The 21,030-nt window shown below is 42.2% G+C and overlaps 1 protein-coding gene across 1 annotated transcript in view; it reads left to right on the forward strand.

The window, feature by feature from the left end:
* Nucleotides 1-2,749: 2,749 nt before the first annotated feature.
* Nucleotides 2,750-21,030, forward strand: part of LOC140495692 (protein WWC2-like) — a 236,338-nt gene continuing 218,057 nt past the window's right edge. The window contains exon 1 of the mRNA XM_072594682.1: nt 2,750-3,213. Coding sequence (XP_072450783.1) covers nt 2,981-3,213 — 233 coding nt within the window. The 5' untranslated portion in view covers nt 2,750-2,980. The remainder of the gene's footprint in view (nt 3,214-21,030) is intronic.

A 21,030-nucleotide genomic window follows, 5' to 3' on the forward strand; every position in this document is an offset into this window, starting at 1 on the left:
TGTACAGACCAATGCGGCTATCATAGGCTCTGTTATACTTGGGGCAGATGGTGATTGTGCAAAGGGGTGAGTGAGGTGTTGATGTGGTAGCACGCTCCTCTCACTGTTTTCCCCTGGCTTCCACCTTTTTCTGGTGGCAAGTCTCAAAGTACATGATGCCCTCCTAGATGCTCCTCCCCCACTGGTCTTGGGCCAATGATTCTCAGGTGTCTGTGGGAAAGTCGCACTTCACCAGTGAGTCCTTGAAGGTATCACTGAAATGCTTCTTCTGTTCACCTGGGGCTCACCTGCCATTTTGAAGATGGAAGTAGAGCACCTGCTTGGGGAGTCATGTGTTGGTCATGTGGACAATGTGCCCAGCCCATCACAGATGATCAACGGGATGCTGGGGGTGTTAGCCTGTTGAGGCCACTGGTGTTGGTGTGTCTTTCTTCCTAGTGGCTTCGCAAGATCTTGTGCCATATAGGAGGGTGGGAACCACCGAAGTTCTGTAAACCATGATCTTAGTTTCAGATCTGATGTTGTTGTTCTCAAACACATGATGCTGGACATATGAATGGCATACACTGCCAATTGAACCTGGTTTTGAATGAGTTGCACCCAGATGTTGGGCATGTTATCTTAGAAGAGAGCACTGCTGTTGAACTGTCTTTCTTTTTATTGGATTCCAAAGATTTTGTGAAGGCACCACTGGTGTTTCTCCAATGGTTTGACATTTCTGCTGCAGGTTTTCCCAAGTAAGTGAAGCATATCAGAGCAAGGGAATGATTGCGAGCATGCAAACAATGATCTTCGTCTTGGGTTTGAGATCTTGGTCCTCAGTCATCTGAAAGCTCAGCTGGTACACTGGAGAGGCAATGCTGAAATTCATCATTTACATCTGATTTTGTCAAGAGGAGGTTTCCAAAGTGTGCAAAATCATCCCCATTTTCCCCAATCTTGCCATTGATCTTAATTGATGTGGGGAGTTGAGATAGTGGAAGCTGGTTGGGTGAAAGAAGACCTTGGTTCTCCAAGTGCTTAATAAAAGGCACAAAATCTCAAATACTTCACAGGAGGAACTCAAATGAGAGTGATCTGAATTCTGGAACTCTCAGTGACTGGAGGTCATTTTGGTTTTTGATTGAACATGACATGGGCTGAATAGTTTTCCTCTTGTTCCAATAAATTATTTTTCTATATGCAGCAAATTTGCTGGCAGTGAATCGGACGGGGCCTGATTTGTGCTATAAATGTAGATAGGTTTTTTTTATCAGAAAACCATAAGACATAATACAGAAGTATGCAATTCAGCCTATTGAATCTGCTCCACCATTCTATATGTATGTGGTTAGTCTGATAATCCACAGTTTCATTTTCCTGCCTTTTTCCCATAAGCCTTGATTCCCTTACTGACTAAAACTTTATCTCAGCCTTGAATATACTTAATGACTCAACCTCAAAAGCCTTCTGTGATAAAGAATTCCACAGATTCATACCCTTCTGAGGGAAGAAATTCTTCCTCTGAGATTGTGAGATTGTGTCCTCTGGTCCAAGGCTCTCCCATAATGGAAAACAATCTTTCTGCATCTTCTCTGTCAAGTCCTCTCGAAATCTTGTATGTTTTAATAATCTCTCATTCTTCTATACAGTTGGTTCTGATATTACACAACAGTTCCATTCTCGTGAGGTCTTGCATTATAAGAAAATCATGCAATAGCTATGCCATTTAGGCTAATCGCGGCCAGAATTGCGTTATAGCCAATTTGGGGAAGGAAAGTTCGTGTTATACAAATAACGCTCTAAATTCTTCAGTTGCGTTCAAGCCAATTTGTGTTGAAGAAACACGCGTTATATCCAACAAATACAGCCCAATCTGTTCAACTTCTCCTCTTAAGACAGTCCCTTCATTCTTGCATCAACCTAATGAATCTTTGCCAGACTGTCTCCAATGCCTCAGATTTGGACCCTAAAACTGTTCATAGTACTCCAGCTGTGGTTCAACTAATACCTTGTACAGTTTTAGCAAGACCTCCCTACTTTTATATTCCATCCCCTTTGAAATGAAGGCCAACAACATTACACTTGCCTTCCTATTACCCAATGAACTTGGATGCTGGCTTTATGTGCTTCATGGACAAAGACTCCCAAATTCATCCGTTCTGTAGCTTTCTACAGTCTTTCCAGTTCACCTAATGTAAAAAAAAGTCTCTGATCATTGGTTGATTTGGCCAATTGCAGCAAAATGGGAGTAATATAACCTTCAGAAACTAAGCAGAACTTCAAACCCAATTGTTTCAGATACATTCTTACAGTTTCTGCTGTTTATTCATTCATTGAGGTATTTTCCGATAAATGTGAATTTTATCAATATTGTTAACGACTCCTTTCCCAGTCCCCCTTATCCTTTGGAAAGATCCTGTAGCCTTCTGATATATTGCCAAATAACCAAGTCAGATAAGACTGGAAAAGTTGGCCTCTGCTGTATTCTGAACTCACCCTGCTACATGCTGGATGGAAGATGTAAAGGGAGGGGGAAATCCATTAGTAATGGATATACATATCGGCAAAACGATACAATTTTCGGATGACCTCAGACCAGTGGGGGTCGGAGGAGTGGGTGGTAGGGGCTGGAACACAAAAGGTGCTTTCCCTGCCTTCAGCCTTATGTACACAACTCAAGCAAAACACAAAAGAGAATAAAATAGTTCTCTCGCAGGCACAGTTTGAGAAAAAAAACAGGCAAGGGTTGAACATAATCACATGGGTTGGCATATCTGAGTGTGTCTTGTCGGAGGAAGTTGGATTTGGCGGCTGTGCGCCGGCGGTATTAATATTTGATGAGATCTTGAGGGGAGGAATTTGTATGCAAATACAATACATGTTAATCCAGGCGACAGCTCAGGCAGTTCTCTCTCTCTCTCTCTCTCTCTGTCGTGTGTGTGTGTGGGGATTTCTGGATGGAGTTAAGATGGAGGACCAGGTCGTTATAAGGATGTGAATGATCGCTTCTTTTATTTTCTGTGGGATTTTAAAAGAACATTCCACTCCCCCACCCCTTCCCTCCTCCTGCCCGGACTTATGGAGGCTCTTGCAGCATTACAACATGCATAGGAAAGGCAATGGAGAGCTCCCTTTGCCGGATGGTTGGGAAGAGGCGAGAGATTACGACGGTAAAGTCTTTTATATTGATCACAACACCAAGCAGACCAGCTGGATCGACCCCCGCGACAGGTAGGAGATCAGTTTGTAACTTGGAGGAGCTGGGGGGATTGTGTGGGAGGAGGGGTTGGTAACATCAGCGAGGCATTGCCTCAACTCCGGCCAGAGGAGCCTGAGTTCAGGACAAGGGGAGCTTCCCAGAAACCCAGCCGAACCCAATCTCATCCCCAATAATCCCCCCCACTCCCTGAAAGCTCCCACCAACTTTAATGCACTGGGGAGCACACGCGAAATACCAGAATGTTTTAACCCCCGCAGTGCAGATTTCACTGGAATGCTTTGCATTTTTTTTATTGTTGGGGTGGGGAGTGGAAGAATTCCTTGTTCAGATGCAGATTTGTTCCCCCCCGTCCCCACCTCACCCTCATCCCGGTGAAGTGTTTGTCTAGGTATCCTGTTGAGGTGGATAGTGGTGACTTGGATCGCCGCTTTATGTGCAGCGATGTGAAGGGGAAGTTTGCAGGAAGCTTTCACAACTTTTCTTCATTTGAGATAAAGTTTCCAAAGGCATTCGAGACTCTCGGGAGTGTGAGGATGTTCTGTTCAGGGGGTTTTGTTGTTGTTGTAGATGGCCGGGGAGGAACAGGTTTGTGGTGTTTCACAGGTCAGTCAAATCCCAGTGAAAACCGACACAAATAGTGCGTGGTCCTTTTTTGAAGGGGGGGGGGGGGGGATGTATCGGGAAGGGACATTTGTAAAGTACATTATCATTTAGATGGCTCTGAGTTGTAACGGATCATTTCTTCCCGCTTTACTGCCGATTGGGAGCTGTTCTCTCCTTTTTCACTGGTTTTTGAGTCACTGTAAAACAACAAAAAAAGATAAGCCTCCATTCAGGAAGGTGACATTGTCCTTTCCCTCATTCTTCCTTCCTTCCAACAAACCCTCCCCTCTTCCATCACTATCATATCCCCCCCCCCCCCAATCCTTCCATCACCTCTCTTCCCCCTCCAGTTTCCTCACCCACCTGCCTCCTCCTCCTCTCCCCCTACTCCATTTCGTTCTCTCCAGCCACCATGCTCCTCTTTCCCTTCTCTTCCTACCTCAACAGGGGCATTGCTATCTGCCTCCCTACCCACCTCACCTGAACCCTCATCTCTCCCTCTCTCTACTCCCTCCTCCTTCTTCAGTCCACTTACTCTCCCTCGCTCATCATATCGTCCCTCCCGTCCTGCATTGCCCCATCCCTCCTGCTACCTCGGTTTCTTAGCCTACCTCTCTCTCCCTTCCTCTCTACTTTATTCCCTTCGCTTTCCACTTTACCCCTCCCTCTCCTGTCTCTCCTCAGCCCCTTCACCATCCCTCCTGCTTCCTTTTGTTTCTGTTCTGTCCCACTGTCTCCCTTCTTCCCTGCCCCCTCCACTCCTCATTCACTCTCTCCACCCTTATCTCCCTCCTCTTCAGCCTTCCCCAAACCCTTCTCTCCCCCTCCACCTCTCCTTAGCCTGTCCTCTCCATCCTTCCCCCCCCCACACTCCTCTGCACCTCCTCCATTCTTCCCCACATGCTCCTCTTCCCCCCAGTCTCCCAACCCTCCAACATCCCTCCACCCCGCCACTCCATCCTGCCCCCCTACACCCTCTTCTCCCCTCCCCCACCCCCCTTGTCCATCCTTCCCCACAAGGGGAAGCTGCTTTCTTGGCCTCTGGACCTGGCCATTCTGCATTGCTGGACTGGCCAAGGGGCAGGAGGCCGGAGCCACTGGGCAAGAAAGATGTTGTGGCAGAGGGATGGAGTTGATGGAGTTGTCTCGCTGGAACTTGAACCAAGAGTGAGAGGTTAATGTCACTGAGCTGCCAGACCTGCTCCCCCTGAGTGTGAAGGGACGGGATTCCCAACATCAGCAAAGTTTAATTTACAAAACCATCCTCTCAAAAAGTTGATGCAAGTAGAGATGAAAATCTGTGGTAAATAATTGGATTGAGATTTTAATTCCCCAGAGTTTGAGTTGAATGAAATGGATTAGTAGACGCTTTGTTTGCTAATTTCTGTCCAGGATTGATACTGTTATTTATTACTGGGATGATGGGAGTTTCTTTTAATTTACCTGTCTGAGTACTTGAGTACCTGAGTGCTGCTGGTGTGATATAAATTGTTGCTTTTGAGACTCTCACTGGAATGTTGCATTTGGCATCTCCTGAAGATCTCCTTAAAAGGGCACTTTGGCACAGTAATAATGTCCCTACCTTTGAGCTGAAGCCCTGGGTTCAAGTCACACCTGTTCCAGATATGTGTAAGAACATTTCTGAGCAGATTGATTAAAAAGTAGTATTTTTTGTAAAATGGCCCTGTCGACAGGCAGCCACTTCCTACTCCCACCCTGGGCTTCCACAGTGCCACTTTGTACTTTGAAACTTTCAAAGGCTGTACATTGCTGTTAGACAATGCAACACCCAGGGTATCCCCACTGCCATCAGTGCTTGATGCAAACACAACAGTGTGGTATTTGAAGATTGGCGGATGGGGGAGTTGAGATTTCCTTTTTTGTTATTGCTGAAGGCGAATGGCCCATTTCATGGTCAGAGAGAGAAAGTCAATGGGGTCAGCTCTTTTGCTTCTGCTAAAGAAAGTTTTGGTATCCATGCCCCAGTTCCAGAGACATGAGCACACCATGAACAGTACAATACCAGAAAAGTGACACATTGTTGGGGCTACCACCCTTGGCATGGACCATCCGTGGGGCTGTTTTGCAGAGTAAGGAGAGTCACCTTGGTGTCCAGGTGCCAAAATGACTAAACATGCTTAAGTGACTTAACATAGTAAATGGTGAGAGGATGTTGCAAAGTCTAGGACCAGAGGGCGTTGACTCAGAATAAAGATGTGCCACTTTAAGACTGAGATGTGGAGGAATTCTGTCTTTCAGACAGTTATGTGTCTTTGGAACTCCTTACCACAGTGAGCTCTCAGGGCAAAGTCCTTGTGTATATGTGTGGCTGAGATAGATTCTTGATCAGCAGGGTTACGGGGAAAACGCAAGAAAGTGGATGCGAGGAATGTCAGATTAGACATGATCCTATTAAATAGCGGAGCAGGCTGGAGGGGCCAAATGGCCTACTCCTGTTCCTGTTCCTTATGGTTTTATGATTATTATTGTATTGGTGTGAGATTTTGTTATGCCCATGTTGGCTGCCACCTTTCCTGCATTGCAACAGTGATGGCACTTCATGAGGATTTTGGTGATTGTCAGTGACCTTGGGAGATCTTGAAACTGTGATGTATATTGTGTAAATGGAAGACAACCAAAAAGTGCTGGAGAAGCTCAGCAGGTATGGCAGTAACTGTGGAGAGACAAGAATTATGTTGCATTCAAAATATTAATTCTGTTTAAAAATAAAGAACAAGACAGCACAGGAACAGGCCCTTTGGCCCTCCAAGCCTACACTGTCACACTTCCATACTAAAATAGTCTGCACTTACAGGATCCGTATCCCTCTATTCCTTTCCTGTTCATGTATTCGTCCAGGTGCTTCTTGAGTGCTGCTGTTGTGTCCGCTTCCACCACCTCCAGCAACGTGTTCCAGGAACTCACTAACCTTTATGCCTTGCACATCTCTTTTAAACCTCCCCCTTGAACTTGCCATAGTAATATGACCCCTCCACCCTGGGAAAAGCCTCATATATTCCACTCTATCTGTGCCATTCACAATCTTATAAACTTCTATCAGGTCACCCCTCAATCTCCTGCGTTCTTGTGAAAACAAACACAGTCTATCCAATCTTCCTTCATAGCTAAAATCCTCCATATCAGGCAACATCCTGGTAAGTCTTTCCTGTACTCTCTCCATAGCATCCTCATCCTTCCGGTTGTGTGGTGACCAGAACACAATATTGCATGTATGGCCTAACTAAAGTTCTATAAAGCTGCAACAGAACTTGACTATCCTTATACTCAGTGCCCCTTTGAAAGCCCTTTCAGTCTTCTCAGATGCTTCCTGACCTGTTGAGTTGCTCCAGCGCTTTTTTTTTAGATCCAATTTCCAACATCCAAAGTACTTCAGTTTCATTTTCTCTCAGGGCTTCAGTCTGATGTGTTCTCAAGACAGATTTCTCTGGTCACCAGGTTTTAAATTACAGAATTTCTGTAGGTTTTTGAGCTGATTGTGCTTTATGTGGTTAGCCGTTTCTGTCTCGATTTTACTATCTTTTTGCAAAGGTCATCTGACAGATTGATTTATTGAGCTCTTGTTGCTTAACTTTGGGATAGATGCTGCTTACTGGAATTCACTTTGTCTGTGAAAATTGTTTTCAATCGTATTTGTGATTTTGTGCTGATGGGTCAGTGAGTAAATGTGGAGCTGAGCCATACAGTGTCAGAATGAGGCATCTATTTCAGTGCTGGGGGAGGGATAATTTAACCTTTAAAAGGCAGTGAAAAAATCTATAAAAAATTACAAATTGTATTGGTAAAGTTCCGTTGCTGCATTTTATACTGGTTAAGGAGAACTTTCTGCAGCTCACAGCATAGACAACTCAAAGCACAGCCACCAGTGATAGAGCAATGGAAGTCAGATATGCAAGAGGTCAGAATTGGATGATCTTTGGTGGTAATCGAGCCAGCAAGAATTACAGAGATAGGAAGAAGTTAGGCCTAGAATAGTTTGAAAACAAGTTTAAAATGGAGGTGTTGCTGGACCAGAGGTCTAGGAGCACAGACGATGATGGGTAACTGGGACCTCGGGTGAGCTAGGAAGAGCTCAGGTTTAATGGAGAATGCAAAGTGGAGAGCTAGCCATGACAGCACTGGAATAAGGGTAAAAATACTTTTATTATTAATATTAATGATATTAATCCAGTGGTAATTAATGCATAAAAGAGGGTTCAGCACAAGTAAACTTAGCAAAACCATATTGATCAGCAACAGCATCAATTTGTCCACAGGTGGCTGTGCCTTGAGTTGTCTATACTGTGAGCTGCAGAAAATTCTCTTTAAACCTTTCCACCTCACTCCATCTCTTCCTTCCTTTACAATGCTCTGAAAAACTTGACACTTTGACCTGTCCTAATATCTCCTTATGATGTTTAATGTCCAGCTATACCTTCCTGTGAATATCCTTAGGATTGAGAGTGTGGTGCTGGAAAAGCACAGCCGGTCAGGCAGCATCCGAGGAGCAGGAGAATCAATGTTTCAAGATTAAGGGCTAATGCCCGAAGAGTCATTTCTCCAGCTGCTCGGATGCTGCCTAACCTGCTGTGCTTTTCTAGCGCCACACTCTCGGCTCTGATCTTCAGCATCTGCAGTCCTCACTTTCTCCTAACACCTTTAGGAGGTTTTACTTTGTTAGAACACTATATGAACACAGTTGTTGTTGCTTTTGTCAGTGGGCTAAGAAGCCCTCTTTGCAAAATGGGAAAGCCAAAAGAAGACTCCAACTGAATTGCTTTTTCCTGCTTCCATCTCTCCCAGTGATCGCTGAATAGTGTTCATCTCAACACAGTGGAAGTATATTATATCTTACAGTTCTGAAATTGAATTGAGGCTCTTTTCACCTTGACCGCAATGGTGCTGTCTAGAGGGGTACATAAAAATGTTTTTGTTTTATGGGTTGTGGGATTCTTATCCAGCTGTTAACATGTATTAGAGTAGCAGACACAATACAGAGACATTGCACCTGTTATGCATTGGCTATGAAAGAAAGTCAGGCTTCAGGTGATAGTCTGTTTAGCGCAGTCACAATGAAGAAGATGGATTTGGCACAGTATCAATGGTGGTGCTCTGATACACATTTGTTTTAATGGTATTGTGGTTTATTATTTTGTAAGATAATTGTGAAAAGAACCCACGAGGATGAAAAAACATCTTACAAAGTGAGTTGTTATGATTTGGAATGCACTGCCTGAAAAAAGTTTGGAAGCAAATTCAGTTGTAACTTTCAAAAGAGGATTGAATATATATGTGATAAAGAAAAATGTCCAGGGCTACAGGAGTCAGAGGAACTGGGTTTTATTAGCCCTTTCAAAGAACCAGTACAGATATAAATGACTGAATGGCCTGCTTTATGCCCATGAAAGGAACATTTGTTATGTAGCACCTGTTATGACCCACAGACCTCCTAAAGCTACTTGCAGTCAGAGAAATACTCTTAAACTGTAGTTGCTGTTGTAGGAAACAAGCTAATCAATTTGTCCACAGTGTGGTCCTACAAACAGCAATGACCAGATCATTTGTTTTCTGTGAAGTTGATTGAAGGCTAAATATTGGTCAAGGCATCTCATTGTTATTTGAGATGCTCTGATATTGTATGTTTATGTCAGCCAAGATGACACACAAACCATAACTTTTAAAAGATAGCACTCCTTCAATATTTCACTGGAATAATAGCCTGGACATTTTGCAATCAAGTCCTGGAATGAGACTTGAAGCTATAATCTTTGAGAATTTAATGTTGCTACCAACAGAGCCACAGCTTTGTTATTTTGTTAAGGAAATTAAAAATGTCCAGAGCACAAAAATCTTTGTAGAAACATTTCTGTGGCTGAAATTCGCTCTCATACTGATGCAGTCATATCTGTTAGATCAATGAGTTGACTGGCATAGGCACTAATTTATTTACAGAGAAGGTGAATAAGTAAACCAACTTCTGTTTTCATACATAAACTTGCATAATCTTTTGCTATTATTATAGTCTGTGACTAAATCTTTGTTTATTTTGTGAAAACCAGTCGAATGAACAATTATTCATTCATTTAAAAACAAACAACTACAAAAGACATCTACTTAATTTCAGTTTTACTTGAAATTAAAAGTGTAAATAATGTACTTTTACTCTGCTGTGTTCAGATTTTAATTTAGTGCGATTATTTATTATTTTGGTTACAGATCATCATTGTTTTGCTTGTAACTTTTTAAAACAGTTAAAGGAAAATCATGTTGTTCCCCATCATTTTTAGTTTAAGTGCAATCTCAATGTTAGATGGCTATTGCTAGGAAACTGATATGAAGCTTGCCATGTAAACAGGCTTGTTTTGTAACTGGCAGCAGTTGAGCGACACACCTCCATGTTCCAGTGGTTCCAAATACTTGGAGCTGTGTGAATGAGATTGCATCCCGTCACTGATTTTCTCATTCAGTATTTCTTTTGGTCACCATGGCAATGCTAATGGGTAATAGAAGCACGCAGAGACTTTTTCTTTCATTGTGACTTTTTCTGTGTGGACTTGCACATGGCTTTATATTAAATATGGGATTTCAGGTCAGGGGTGCTCAGATGGAGACTGTAGATTTCAGTGTGCTGCTGTCCTCTGTTCAAGTTATCGAGTGGGCAGGCTTGAGAAAAATCCTTGGTGTTTTAAGGAGATTAGACTGCAACTTGTGGGTCCAGTGTGGATCTCTGATACCTTCAGTAAACAAGAAAGCAGCAGCTTATTTCTGGTTGATAGTCAATGGTGGGACAGTCAGGTTTTTTCAAAGACCATGTGTACAGAGCAAAACCAATCATAGATTGTTTTTAAATTGATAGTTATTCAATTTTGATTCTGAGAGACTGAAAAATTAGATTTGCTACTGATAAATATGTAACAATATCATCCGAATTATGTTGGTGTCACTGGCAATATATTCAAATTCAAGAAACCCTGAATTTGAGAACATTGTCCATATAATTGACATTGGATGCGAAGACCTTTTCCTTGTGTTCTGGTACAGAATTAATGCCATTGTGTATGTTGCCATGGGGTGGTTTATCGGGAGAGTGGTATTTAAGTAGTACATTTCAACTCACTAGTGTCACTTTTCCCATTCTAGTTTGTTGTGTTTTACCATGCCTGTTACAGATCCAATGGAGGCTCAGTAGGGATGAAACTCTGTTGGAAAACTCTGAAGCCTAGTATGAATTGGGAGCTGAAGCTTGTATTGGAGAAAGCAGTGAGGGCTCTGTTCATGTCCCGTCAATTGCAAATGCACTGGCGAATCTCGAGACTGAACCATGAGACAAATTCCAATCTGTTATTTTGCTCTGGAAATTTTGTGAGATTTGGGCCACTGCATTTCAAATGAAAATTTTAGGAGTCTGATTACAGATGGAGTTATTTGCAAGTTGGACTTTGTCTATAAAGACTATGGCTATGTTTTTGGCTGACCATGCACACTCCTTTCATAATGATAACCATGTTGTGCATGAAAGGTGTTCCATTTTAAACTCCATTCAGTCTGAAAGCATTCCTAATTCAAAAAATTCCACACACTCTTGTTTCTAAGCAGCTATTTGCCTATAAGCTTTTTAATAGAGTCTCCCGATTACTTAAACAACAGAATTACTTCAGATCATTAAGAGAGTTGTTTGCATTCCTGATGCAGTACCAGGCAGATAAGCCTTGAGTTTAGTTCATAGGCAGGTTTACTTAAAGGAACATTGCATTGCACTGAGAATTACTACAATTAGAATTGTATTGAAATTGCAGTGTATTGTTAAACAAAGTCCACGTGCGAGCTTTTTTTTAACAGAAAAAATATGAGTGTTTTCTAGGGCAGTGGACAAATAATGGACACCAAGCAGGAGGGTGAAAGGGCAAAAGATTGTTTGGAGGGTCAAAAACAAAGGCATAAGCAAGATTCTGCAGGAACCTATGAATGGCAGGAAGGAAAGGTCCAGGACTGAGGAGAGGAGAACAGTTCGAGAGTGCAGGGCCATGGTGACCAACAGAGCAGTCAACACCACTGCAGAAAATGAGGAAGCCAAATGACAAAAGCAGAGGCTTACTGAACGAACTGGGTGAACTGAAGTTATAAAGGAATTTAAAGGTTGATTCGTGCACATTAGAAGTTAGTTAACGGGGATAAGGCAGGTGATCATGAGAAGGATGGAAGCGAATTGGACAATAACAGAGAGAGGGGAGGCGAGCTACAGTGATTTTTTTAATGAATTGTAGTTCATGTATGCTGACAACAAAACTATGTAAGAATTCCAATTTTGTGTAGTAAATGCTTGAATTAGGGAATTTCCAACATTGTCTGAGAGTGAAGGGCAAGAGGATGTTTCAGAGGTGAAAGAATATGGTCCCAGAGATACATTGATGTGGGAAAGTAATTGAAAATAGAATTGAGCGGTACCCTAAACATCCTTATTCTTCAGCCTGACATTATCCTGGAGGCACTGTGTGAGACAAAGGAGGCTTTGACTATATCAAAATGTGGTCACATAAACTTAATTAGCATCCAGGTTTTAATTCCATGCAAGAAGTTGGTGACAGTTACAATAGCCTTTGAATCAGTTGAAGAGGTTATCTGGGAGAGTTGAATTTATTTTATTCATTCTTGAAATATGGATGTTGCTGGCTGGGCAAATATCTATTGCTCATCCTAAGTTGCTCTTAAGAACATGGTAGTGAGCTCTCTCTTGAATTGCTGTAGTCTATGTGCATTAGGTAGACACAGAGTGCCATTAGGGAGGGAATCCCAGGAGTTTGACCCAATGTCACCAAAGGAATGGTGATATATTTCCATGTCAGGATGGTGAATGGCTTGGTGGGGAACCTGAAGGTGGCGAAGTCTCACATATGTGCGGCCCTTGTTCTTCTAGATGGAAGTGCTCATGAGTTTGGAAGGTGCTTTCGAAGGGACTTTGGTGAACCTTTATAGTGCAACTTGTAGATAGTATACTCTGCTGCTACTCTGTGTTGTTGGTGGAGGGAGTGAATGTGGTGCCAGTCAAGCAAGCTGCTTTGTCTTGGATTGTGTCCAGCATCTTGAGTGTTGTTGGGGCTGCAATCATCCAGGAAAGTGGACAATATTTCATCTCACCTGAAAATGTGTTGCTGGAAAAGCGCAGTAGGTCAGGCAGCATCCAAGGAGCAGGAGAATCGATGTTTCGGGCATGAGCCCTTCTTCAGGAATTAGGGCTGAAGAAGGGCTCATGCCCGAAACGTCGATTCTCCTGCTCCTTGGATGCTGCCTGACCTGCTGCGCTTTTCCAGCAACACATTTTCAGCTCTGACCTCCAGCATCTGCAGTCCTCACTTTCTCCTAGAATATTTCATCTCACGCCTGACTTTGCTTTGTAGTTGGTGGACAGGCTTTGGGGAGTCATGAAGTGAGTTAACTGCTGCAATTTCTGTGTTTGTCTCTACTTCATTGTACAATAAGCTCCCCATCGCCCAGCTTGCAAAGGGAATGGGGGTGTTGGTTATACAAATCTGCTTGTTTCTCAGAAATATGGATGAACGTATGCACATCCAAACTTGGCGTACCCAAGTTCAAATAGACGTGTTGGGGAAGATGTAACATTTCATTGAAATTTCTTGCTACATACAGGTGAATTTTGAATGCATCATAACCAGATAATGGTGAGTTTCCTGTACTTTAATTAAATTCAAATCATGTGAACACGTGGATTTTGAATCCCTGTTTCTACATTATATAAAGTACCAAGTTCTGTAATAATTGTACTAATAAGAGTTTTGTTCTATTGTTTATGAAGAGGTATAATTGTATTGGAGGAGTGGTTAGCACTGCTACCTCAAAGCGCCAGGAAGCCTGGTTCGATTTAAGTCTTGGTTGACTGTCTGTGTGGAGTTTGCACATTCTCCCTGTGTCTGCATGGCATTCCTTCAGGTCCTCTGGTTTCCTCCCACAGTCCAAGCATGTGCAGATTAGGTAGACTGACCATGCTTAAAAAAATGTCTTGTGGTGTCTAGGTTTGTGTAGGCTAGGTGGGTTAGTCATGGTTAATGTGAGGTAATGGGGGTCTGGTGGGATGCTCTTCAGAGGGTTGGTGCAGATTTGATGGGTCAATTGGCCTTTTTCCATACTGTAGGGATTCTCTGATTCTATGGGTTTCGGATAAACTTCATAAGATTGATTTGTTGTTGAAGGGTTTGATTATGATAAAAAGTTGAGCACTATGGAATTGAGAACAACGAGTAGGAAACTTAGTGAAGTGTAAGATCCTGAGTGGGGGATACAGGGTAGATGCTGAAAGAGGGTTTCCCTTCACAGAGGAATCTTGACCTCAGCAATGGAAGACAGGAGTGGGCAGTTCAGTTTCAGAATTTCAGATGGTGATGAAGAGGAATTTTATCTCTCCAAGAGTCATGAACCTTTGGAATTGTTTATTTCAGGGATCTTTAGAAAGTAGTCCATGAATATATTCTCAGCTGAGAGAGACTGATTCTTGTACCATAAGATGTCATTGGTCGTGGGGAGCTGGTAGAAGTAGAGTTGAGGCAGTGAGCAGATCAGCCAGGATCTTTTGACGAAACCACACAAATTAGGAGCAGAAATAGACTGCTTATTCCCCTTGATCGTGTTCTGCCATTCAGTAATGTTATGGCTGATCTGATTACTCCACATTCTCTCCTGTATCACTGAGAACCTTTTAATCCCTTCCATCAGCAAATATCCAAATTATTAAATGGTAAGGCAGGGTTGGGAAGATATTTGGCTTCTCCAGTTCTTATTTCTTTTGTTCTTAACATTAAGAGGTAGCTTACAGATCATAGTAGTGAAGAGAAAGAATGGTGATGTTGAGGCATGGCTGAAGGCACTGGATACAGCAAAGACTGGACACGAGCAATAATGCTGAAGAACCCATACAAGAGCTCCAGATCTTGCCAATAGCTACCTCCGGGCCACACACAATCTTGGCTTGGAACTATACAGCCATTCCTTACAGTCATTGGGTCAAATTCCTAGAAAGGTCCTAGTTAGTAACTTTTTAACAACACTGAACTTCCAGAGGAAATGGTGGATGTAGGTACAATTACAACATTTAAAAGACATTTAGATAAGTACATGGATAAGAAACATGTGGAGAGATATGGGCAAAGCAAAGATAGGTGGGACTAGTTTGGTTTGAGATTATGGTCAGCATGGACTAGTTGAACTGTTTCTGTGCTGACTCTCTGGAGTTTTCCCCAAGCCTCATGGACTGCAGCAGTTCAAGAAGGCAGCTCACTGCCAACTTCTCCAGGGCAGTTAGGGATGGGCAATAAATGTTACCCCAATCAGAAATGGAATTTCATGTACATCAAAAAGGAAATTATTTAGGCGAAGCATAGAAGGAGGTGGTGACGTAGAAGTGTTGTTGCTAAACTAGAGATCCAGGCAATACTTTGGGAACCTGGGTTCAAACCCCACCATAGTGGGTGGTGAAATTTGAATTTATTGAAAATCTGATCAAGAATCCATTGTCAACTTTAGTACAGTGGCTCAGTGGTTAGCACTGCTGCCTCATAGCACCAGGGACCTGGGTTCAATTCCAGCCTCAGGTGATTATCTGTGTGGAGTTTGCACATTCTCCCCTTGTTTGCGTGAGTTTCCTGCCTCAGACCAAAGATGTGTGTGTTAGATTGATTGGTCATGTTAAATTGCCCATAATGTCCAGGGATGTGCAAGCGAGGTGGATTAGACATGGTAACTGTGCTGTTATGGAGATGGGACATGGTTGGATACTGTTTGGGGGGATGGTGCAGACTCAATGGGCTGAATGACCTCCAACTGCGTTATAGGAATTCTATGACTGCAGGCATGGGGGAGAAGTTACCGGGAGCAATATAGTGCTATACTGCCTGACGAGATACCTGTCAGTGAAACTGAAAGAGCAGTACTGCTGGAGATGGATTGTATAGGTGAGGTGCGGGAGGAGGATGACATGGTTGACCATGTTGAAGGCGGTGGCAAGCTCAAGAAAGATGAGAAGGAAGCCAAGAATTCCGCATGAATTCACCATGGTAACAAACATAGCATGAATACACAACAATCACAAATGCAGCATGAATGTTTGTGAAGCTGCAATACCAAACCCTTTCCCTCCTCGGGATTTTTCAGCTCAAGGATCAGCTTAATTGGTACTCTTACTCATGAGTCAAATATTTATTCATTTGAAGCCTCACAAGAAGACCCATGGTTCATATGGTAATTCACTGCATTATCAAAAGATCCAGGTTTTCAGTTGAATTCTCAATATACTACTCAAGCAGGGTTCCCTGATAACATTCGTCCCTTAACTATCTCCGCCAAAAGCTAATTAGCTCATCATGAATTAATTATCAGATTGTCGGCCCTAGTTGTGTAGAAATTAGCTGCTATGATACCTATTTATCAACAGTAGGTACTCAACAAAAGGAATAGATTTAGCTCAGCAGTGCTTTGGAATTTCAAGCAACAATGATTAGCAACTATATAGAAATGCTCAATTTCCAATATGGCTCATTTTTTGATGACTATAACCATTAAGCCAAAAAAATCCAAAGTATGTTCTTTTTGAATATTTTTACAATTTCTACAAATATTAATTACTGTTGTAGATATGTTTATGAATAAATATTTAATATTGCAATACATAACTACCAGAGGGCTCTTGTGGTGTAGTGGTTGGGTTGTTACCCCTTGATAGGAAAGTCTGGGATTAAGTCCAACTTGCCATGGTATAACAGGTTGATTGAAAAATGATTTCTTTACATAGATACCAGAGTGCATGAAATCCAGATGTGCTTCAAAGAGAAACAGAACTTAATGCAACTTTGTCTTGCTGCTAAAGTTGGGAAAAAAAGAAAATTAAAAGCAATGCAGTAGTTAGGAACTGCTTGTTGCAGGGAATCCAATGTTGACCAATATTATTTCACCAAGCAGCACATTAATTTAAGAAATAGACAGTTGCTGTGATGGAAAGTCATAGTCTGGATGGATTAGATCAAATGGGCAATAGGCCTGTTGTCTTCATCGAAATTGGTGCTTAGATTAAATGAGGTTTGATTAGGTAAATAAGGATACGTTAATAATTGTTTTGCAGTACAGAACTTGAGTAAAGTTAAAACAAAGACACATTTTTCCATTCGTCAAGACAATTCACAAGAATACCAATTCAATGGGAAGAACAACATTTATTCTTGAAGAGAGGAGGGTACTGATTGGTTAGGAGAGGCACTGCTATGAGACGGCACCCAATAATGTTGATTGACAATTAACTGCCAGGCTTATTTTAAATTTTAAACCAAGGAGGTTGACACTGATTAGTCGGATCATTGCCATGAGAAATGAATCAGCGGATGACTGTAACATGTTTAGTTGCATTGAAACTTAGTTGGACTGTCTGCGTACAATGTTTCACTCACACAGGGAGAGATTTCTTTTTATTTGCGAAGATTATACAGGACTTTAATCCCAATAGCCCATGCAGCATCCATGCACTTACCAGAAAATGCTGGCCTATTCGCCATTTTAACTTTGGAGGAAGCTGTAGACAACTGTTTTGCAGCCCATGGTGATCTTGACCTGGCAGCCTTATGTAAATCAGTTTTCATGGAATGTATGAACTCAGCAACTCATGCACTTGAGTTTGGTTTCAACGTTGCCCTGTAGACCTAAATTGTTATTGCCATTGATTTTCCAATCGGTCTAGCACTTGCAAATATCTTGTTGGAATCCATAAGAAACATGCCTTCAACGGATTGACAGTTAACCTGCTACCATTTGCATTCTTTTATTGTGTCGATGTTAGATTTTCCATGTTTGATTCCACAGCTACATGTAAGAATACCCTTACATGTCTCATCTGGCTCCATCCTGCACTCAAATGCACCTTTGGAATGTGACCTTGCCTCAGTTTCCAGTGTTCTTTACTACTGTCTGCAACAAACCTGCCTTCACTGCTGTTTAAGCAGGTTGGGATTCCTAAAGTTCAACATACTATAAGAATGGCCTTATCAGAAACCAGGTAAATAGGCCCCGAGCCATTTGCTCCCCAGCCCCCCTTGCACTCTTGCTGCTGAAACAGTTGACAACAAAACCTCTATTCAGTGGCAGCATAAGTGGTGTTCATCATGAACATGATGCTGCCATCCAGCCAATAAGATGTTCTGCCTGTCACCCAAGGGAGTAATGTAGTAAATGAACTTTAGTGCCAGTATGATTCCAGGTATGTGAATCATACAAAGTCAGTGCCAAAGACGAATAAATCAAATCAAGCAGTATGACCCTTCAGCCGTTAACAACAAGCAAAGTACTTATACCCAATCAGCCCACACTTGCAAAGGATGTAATTGTGAAACTGGGCAACATTTGCTGGATAATCCTGAACATGGGAGGAATTATACTGACAAACTTCAGGCTCACAGTGTAGCCTGCTTATTGTACAGGAAGCTACTTATATCAATACGTAGGGTAATCTTCTTTGTTGGCAGAAAGAACAGGTATCCACAGTGTGCTTGTCTCGGCTCAACAAAATAGATTGCAACCATTCACTAATTTATTTCTCAGAACATTGCCCTGACCAAAGAGAGGCATCTGGTCCAATTTAAAAGTTAGTCAAAGACCGGCAGTTAACTGTCAATTAGTACTGATGGGTGCATTCTCATGTTAGTGCTTTTATCAATTGGAGTGCAGTCGCCAGCCAATCAATACTGACATCTCCTGCAACATAAATATTCATTTTCCCCTGGAATTGTGTTCTTGAGAATTGGTCTGGTGAGTGTGAGATGAAAACCTTCGATACAATGTCTTTTTCTCAGTAATGCTCAAGGGACCATCATTTCTGTTTTTGGGTGAGACAGTAAATCAAGAATGTAAATTGATTTCTTGAAAATATATGAAAAGAAGTCGGATATGTATTTTTGTTCAGTGAGTTGTTAAGATACGAAATTGTTAATGGGATGAACCTAAGTTCCAAGTTTGGGTGGGTTAATGTTTAGGTTTGGCCAAGTTGGCCATAATAATACCCTCCAATACTGTACAGCCATTGGTACCATACTCATACAGCAACATGATTGTGATCTGGAGTTTGCACAGAGAGTGAGATGTGCTTAATTTTGACTGAGTCCTGACTTATAAAATGTCTGATCTCAAAGGAATTGGAGTGATTATTGCCTCCCTTCCCATTCACTCAGCCACTAATATACCAATGAACTTGATGAATTCCGATATGCATAATGTTTAAGAAGAAGCTGGATAAATAGACAGGAGACGAGAACTAAGATAATCTTTCAGAGTCAAAAACGGGCAACAGCTTCAATGACAAGATTATGATGTTATGATCATGTTAAATTGTAGGTGATTAACTGATGAATTACTTGTGCTGTTCTTGTTGGATTTTGTCTGGTTTCGTGCGTGTATGTGTGTGCGCGCGCACACGTCTGTGTGTGTGGGGCTGCCTGTTGTACAATTAGCCTATGCCTCATCTGGTTCACTGGCTATAGTTTGTAATAAATGCTTATTGACTTGTTTGTACTTTCGTTAATGAAGTGAAGCCCTTGTTAAACATTATGAGTGGCTGACTTCATTACCTCTTTTCAGACTTGCTACAGAATGTTTTAAGACAAACATTAGGTGAGTATTTGAAGGCACCTTGGCTAATCCATAGCTTTATGTTCTTCAGAGAATACTAAGCAGCTGAGTAAAATGTGTTGACAAGAGAAACACTAACATAAAGATTGGATAGTGTGATTTATGCAGTGCAACTAGGGCTTGTACTAGCTTCCAACCATTTCTGTGGTCATGTGCTTAGCTGTTATGGCTATAAAAAATTGTTATCTACATCCACATTTCTGCCAAAGCATCTTCAGTCCTTGAAATGAAAGGCTTGCCGGTCATTTAGTTGATCTGTATGGATCTGTGGACTTCAGAGTCACTTGGCTATAGACACAAAAGTGATATGATAACAGGGTCAATAGGTACAGTGTGTATTCTGTTTGCTGGTTTTTATTACAGTGCACTTCCAGTTATCTGGCACAATGTATAGCTCAACTTCATTCCTATGATTCGTGATTTGCTATTTTCTCTGGGGTATGGGGTCTGTTTCCATGCTGTACATCTTTATGACTCTATGTCTCTGGGTGCCTTGGGTGTACTGCAACATAAGTCTTGGGAGTCACAGTTGTTAGAACTCTTCTTTGAATCATAATGCTCATTAAGAAAGCCATTGTGTAAAATAAGGCAATTAACATTTTCCACGGTAACGCTCTGTGGTGACTCTGGTGATGTTGAGGACAGTTGTCCTGCTTGAAATGTGTAAGACTTGAAGAAACAAAAGTATTCAGTTGGTGTTTGATCTTGGTAGCTACAATAAAACTGAGAGTTGGGAATACCTAAGTCCTTGGAAGAACTCTAGACCTAACCTGGATAGAATGTGCTGTTTTAGTTTCTTACTCACTGGGAGTATATTTAAGAGGGTGCAGAAGCAAGTGTCAATATGACACTTTTGAAAGTCATTGACCCTAAAATACTGGGCAGTGTGAAATGGAGGTGATGGGACTTGCCTGCTGGCTGGAGTGCTGTAGAAGGCTATTCATCCCGTCTTTATAGATTATATAAAGTGCTAATCAACTACTTCACAAGTACTTGCCTGGGATCAAAGGCTAAGGAGAAAGTGAGGACTGCAGGTGCTGGAGATCAGAGCTGAAAAATGTGTTGCTGGAAAAGCGCAGCAGGTCAGGCAGCATCCAAGGAGCAGGAGAATCAACTTTTCGGGCATAAGCCCTTCTTCAGGAAATGCTGAAGAAGGGCTTATGCCCGAAACGTCGATTCTCCTGCTCCTTGGATGCTGCCTGACCTGCTGCGCTTTTCCAGCAACACATTTTTCAGATCAAAGGCTAAGGGTCTTCTGGCCCTGAGAACTGCTAGCTGATCAGAAACGGGCAGCCCAATTGAACAAAATTCCTTTGATAATGCAGTGGCTACTGCTGGTAAAATCCCCTTGTGAGTTCTAAGGTCACTGGCTCCCAGGACATGGATGAATGCTGACTGAAGTAGGCTGCAAGTAAGGGACAGGGAAGGGGATAGTTCTGCCCCTTCCCGATACTGGTTTCCTTGATCAGGTGTTGAGTTCCTTGGTTCAAGGAATCGCCCACTGCATTGAGAGCCCAGACGCAACTCTGCACAGGCTCACTGGTTTCACTGCCCAG

This window comes from Chiloscyllium punctatum, chromosome 2 (genome assembly GCF_047496795.1).
Source record: "Chiloscyllium punctatum isolate Juve2018m chromosome 2, sChiPun1.3, whole genome shotgun sequence".
NCBI lineage: Eukaryota > Metazoa > Chordata > Chondrichthyes > Orectolobiformes > Hemiscylliidae > Chiloscyllium > Chiloscyllium punctatum.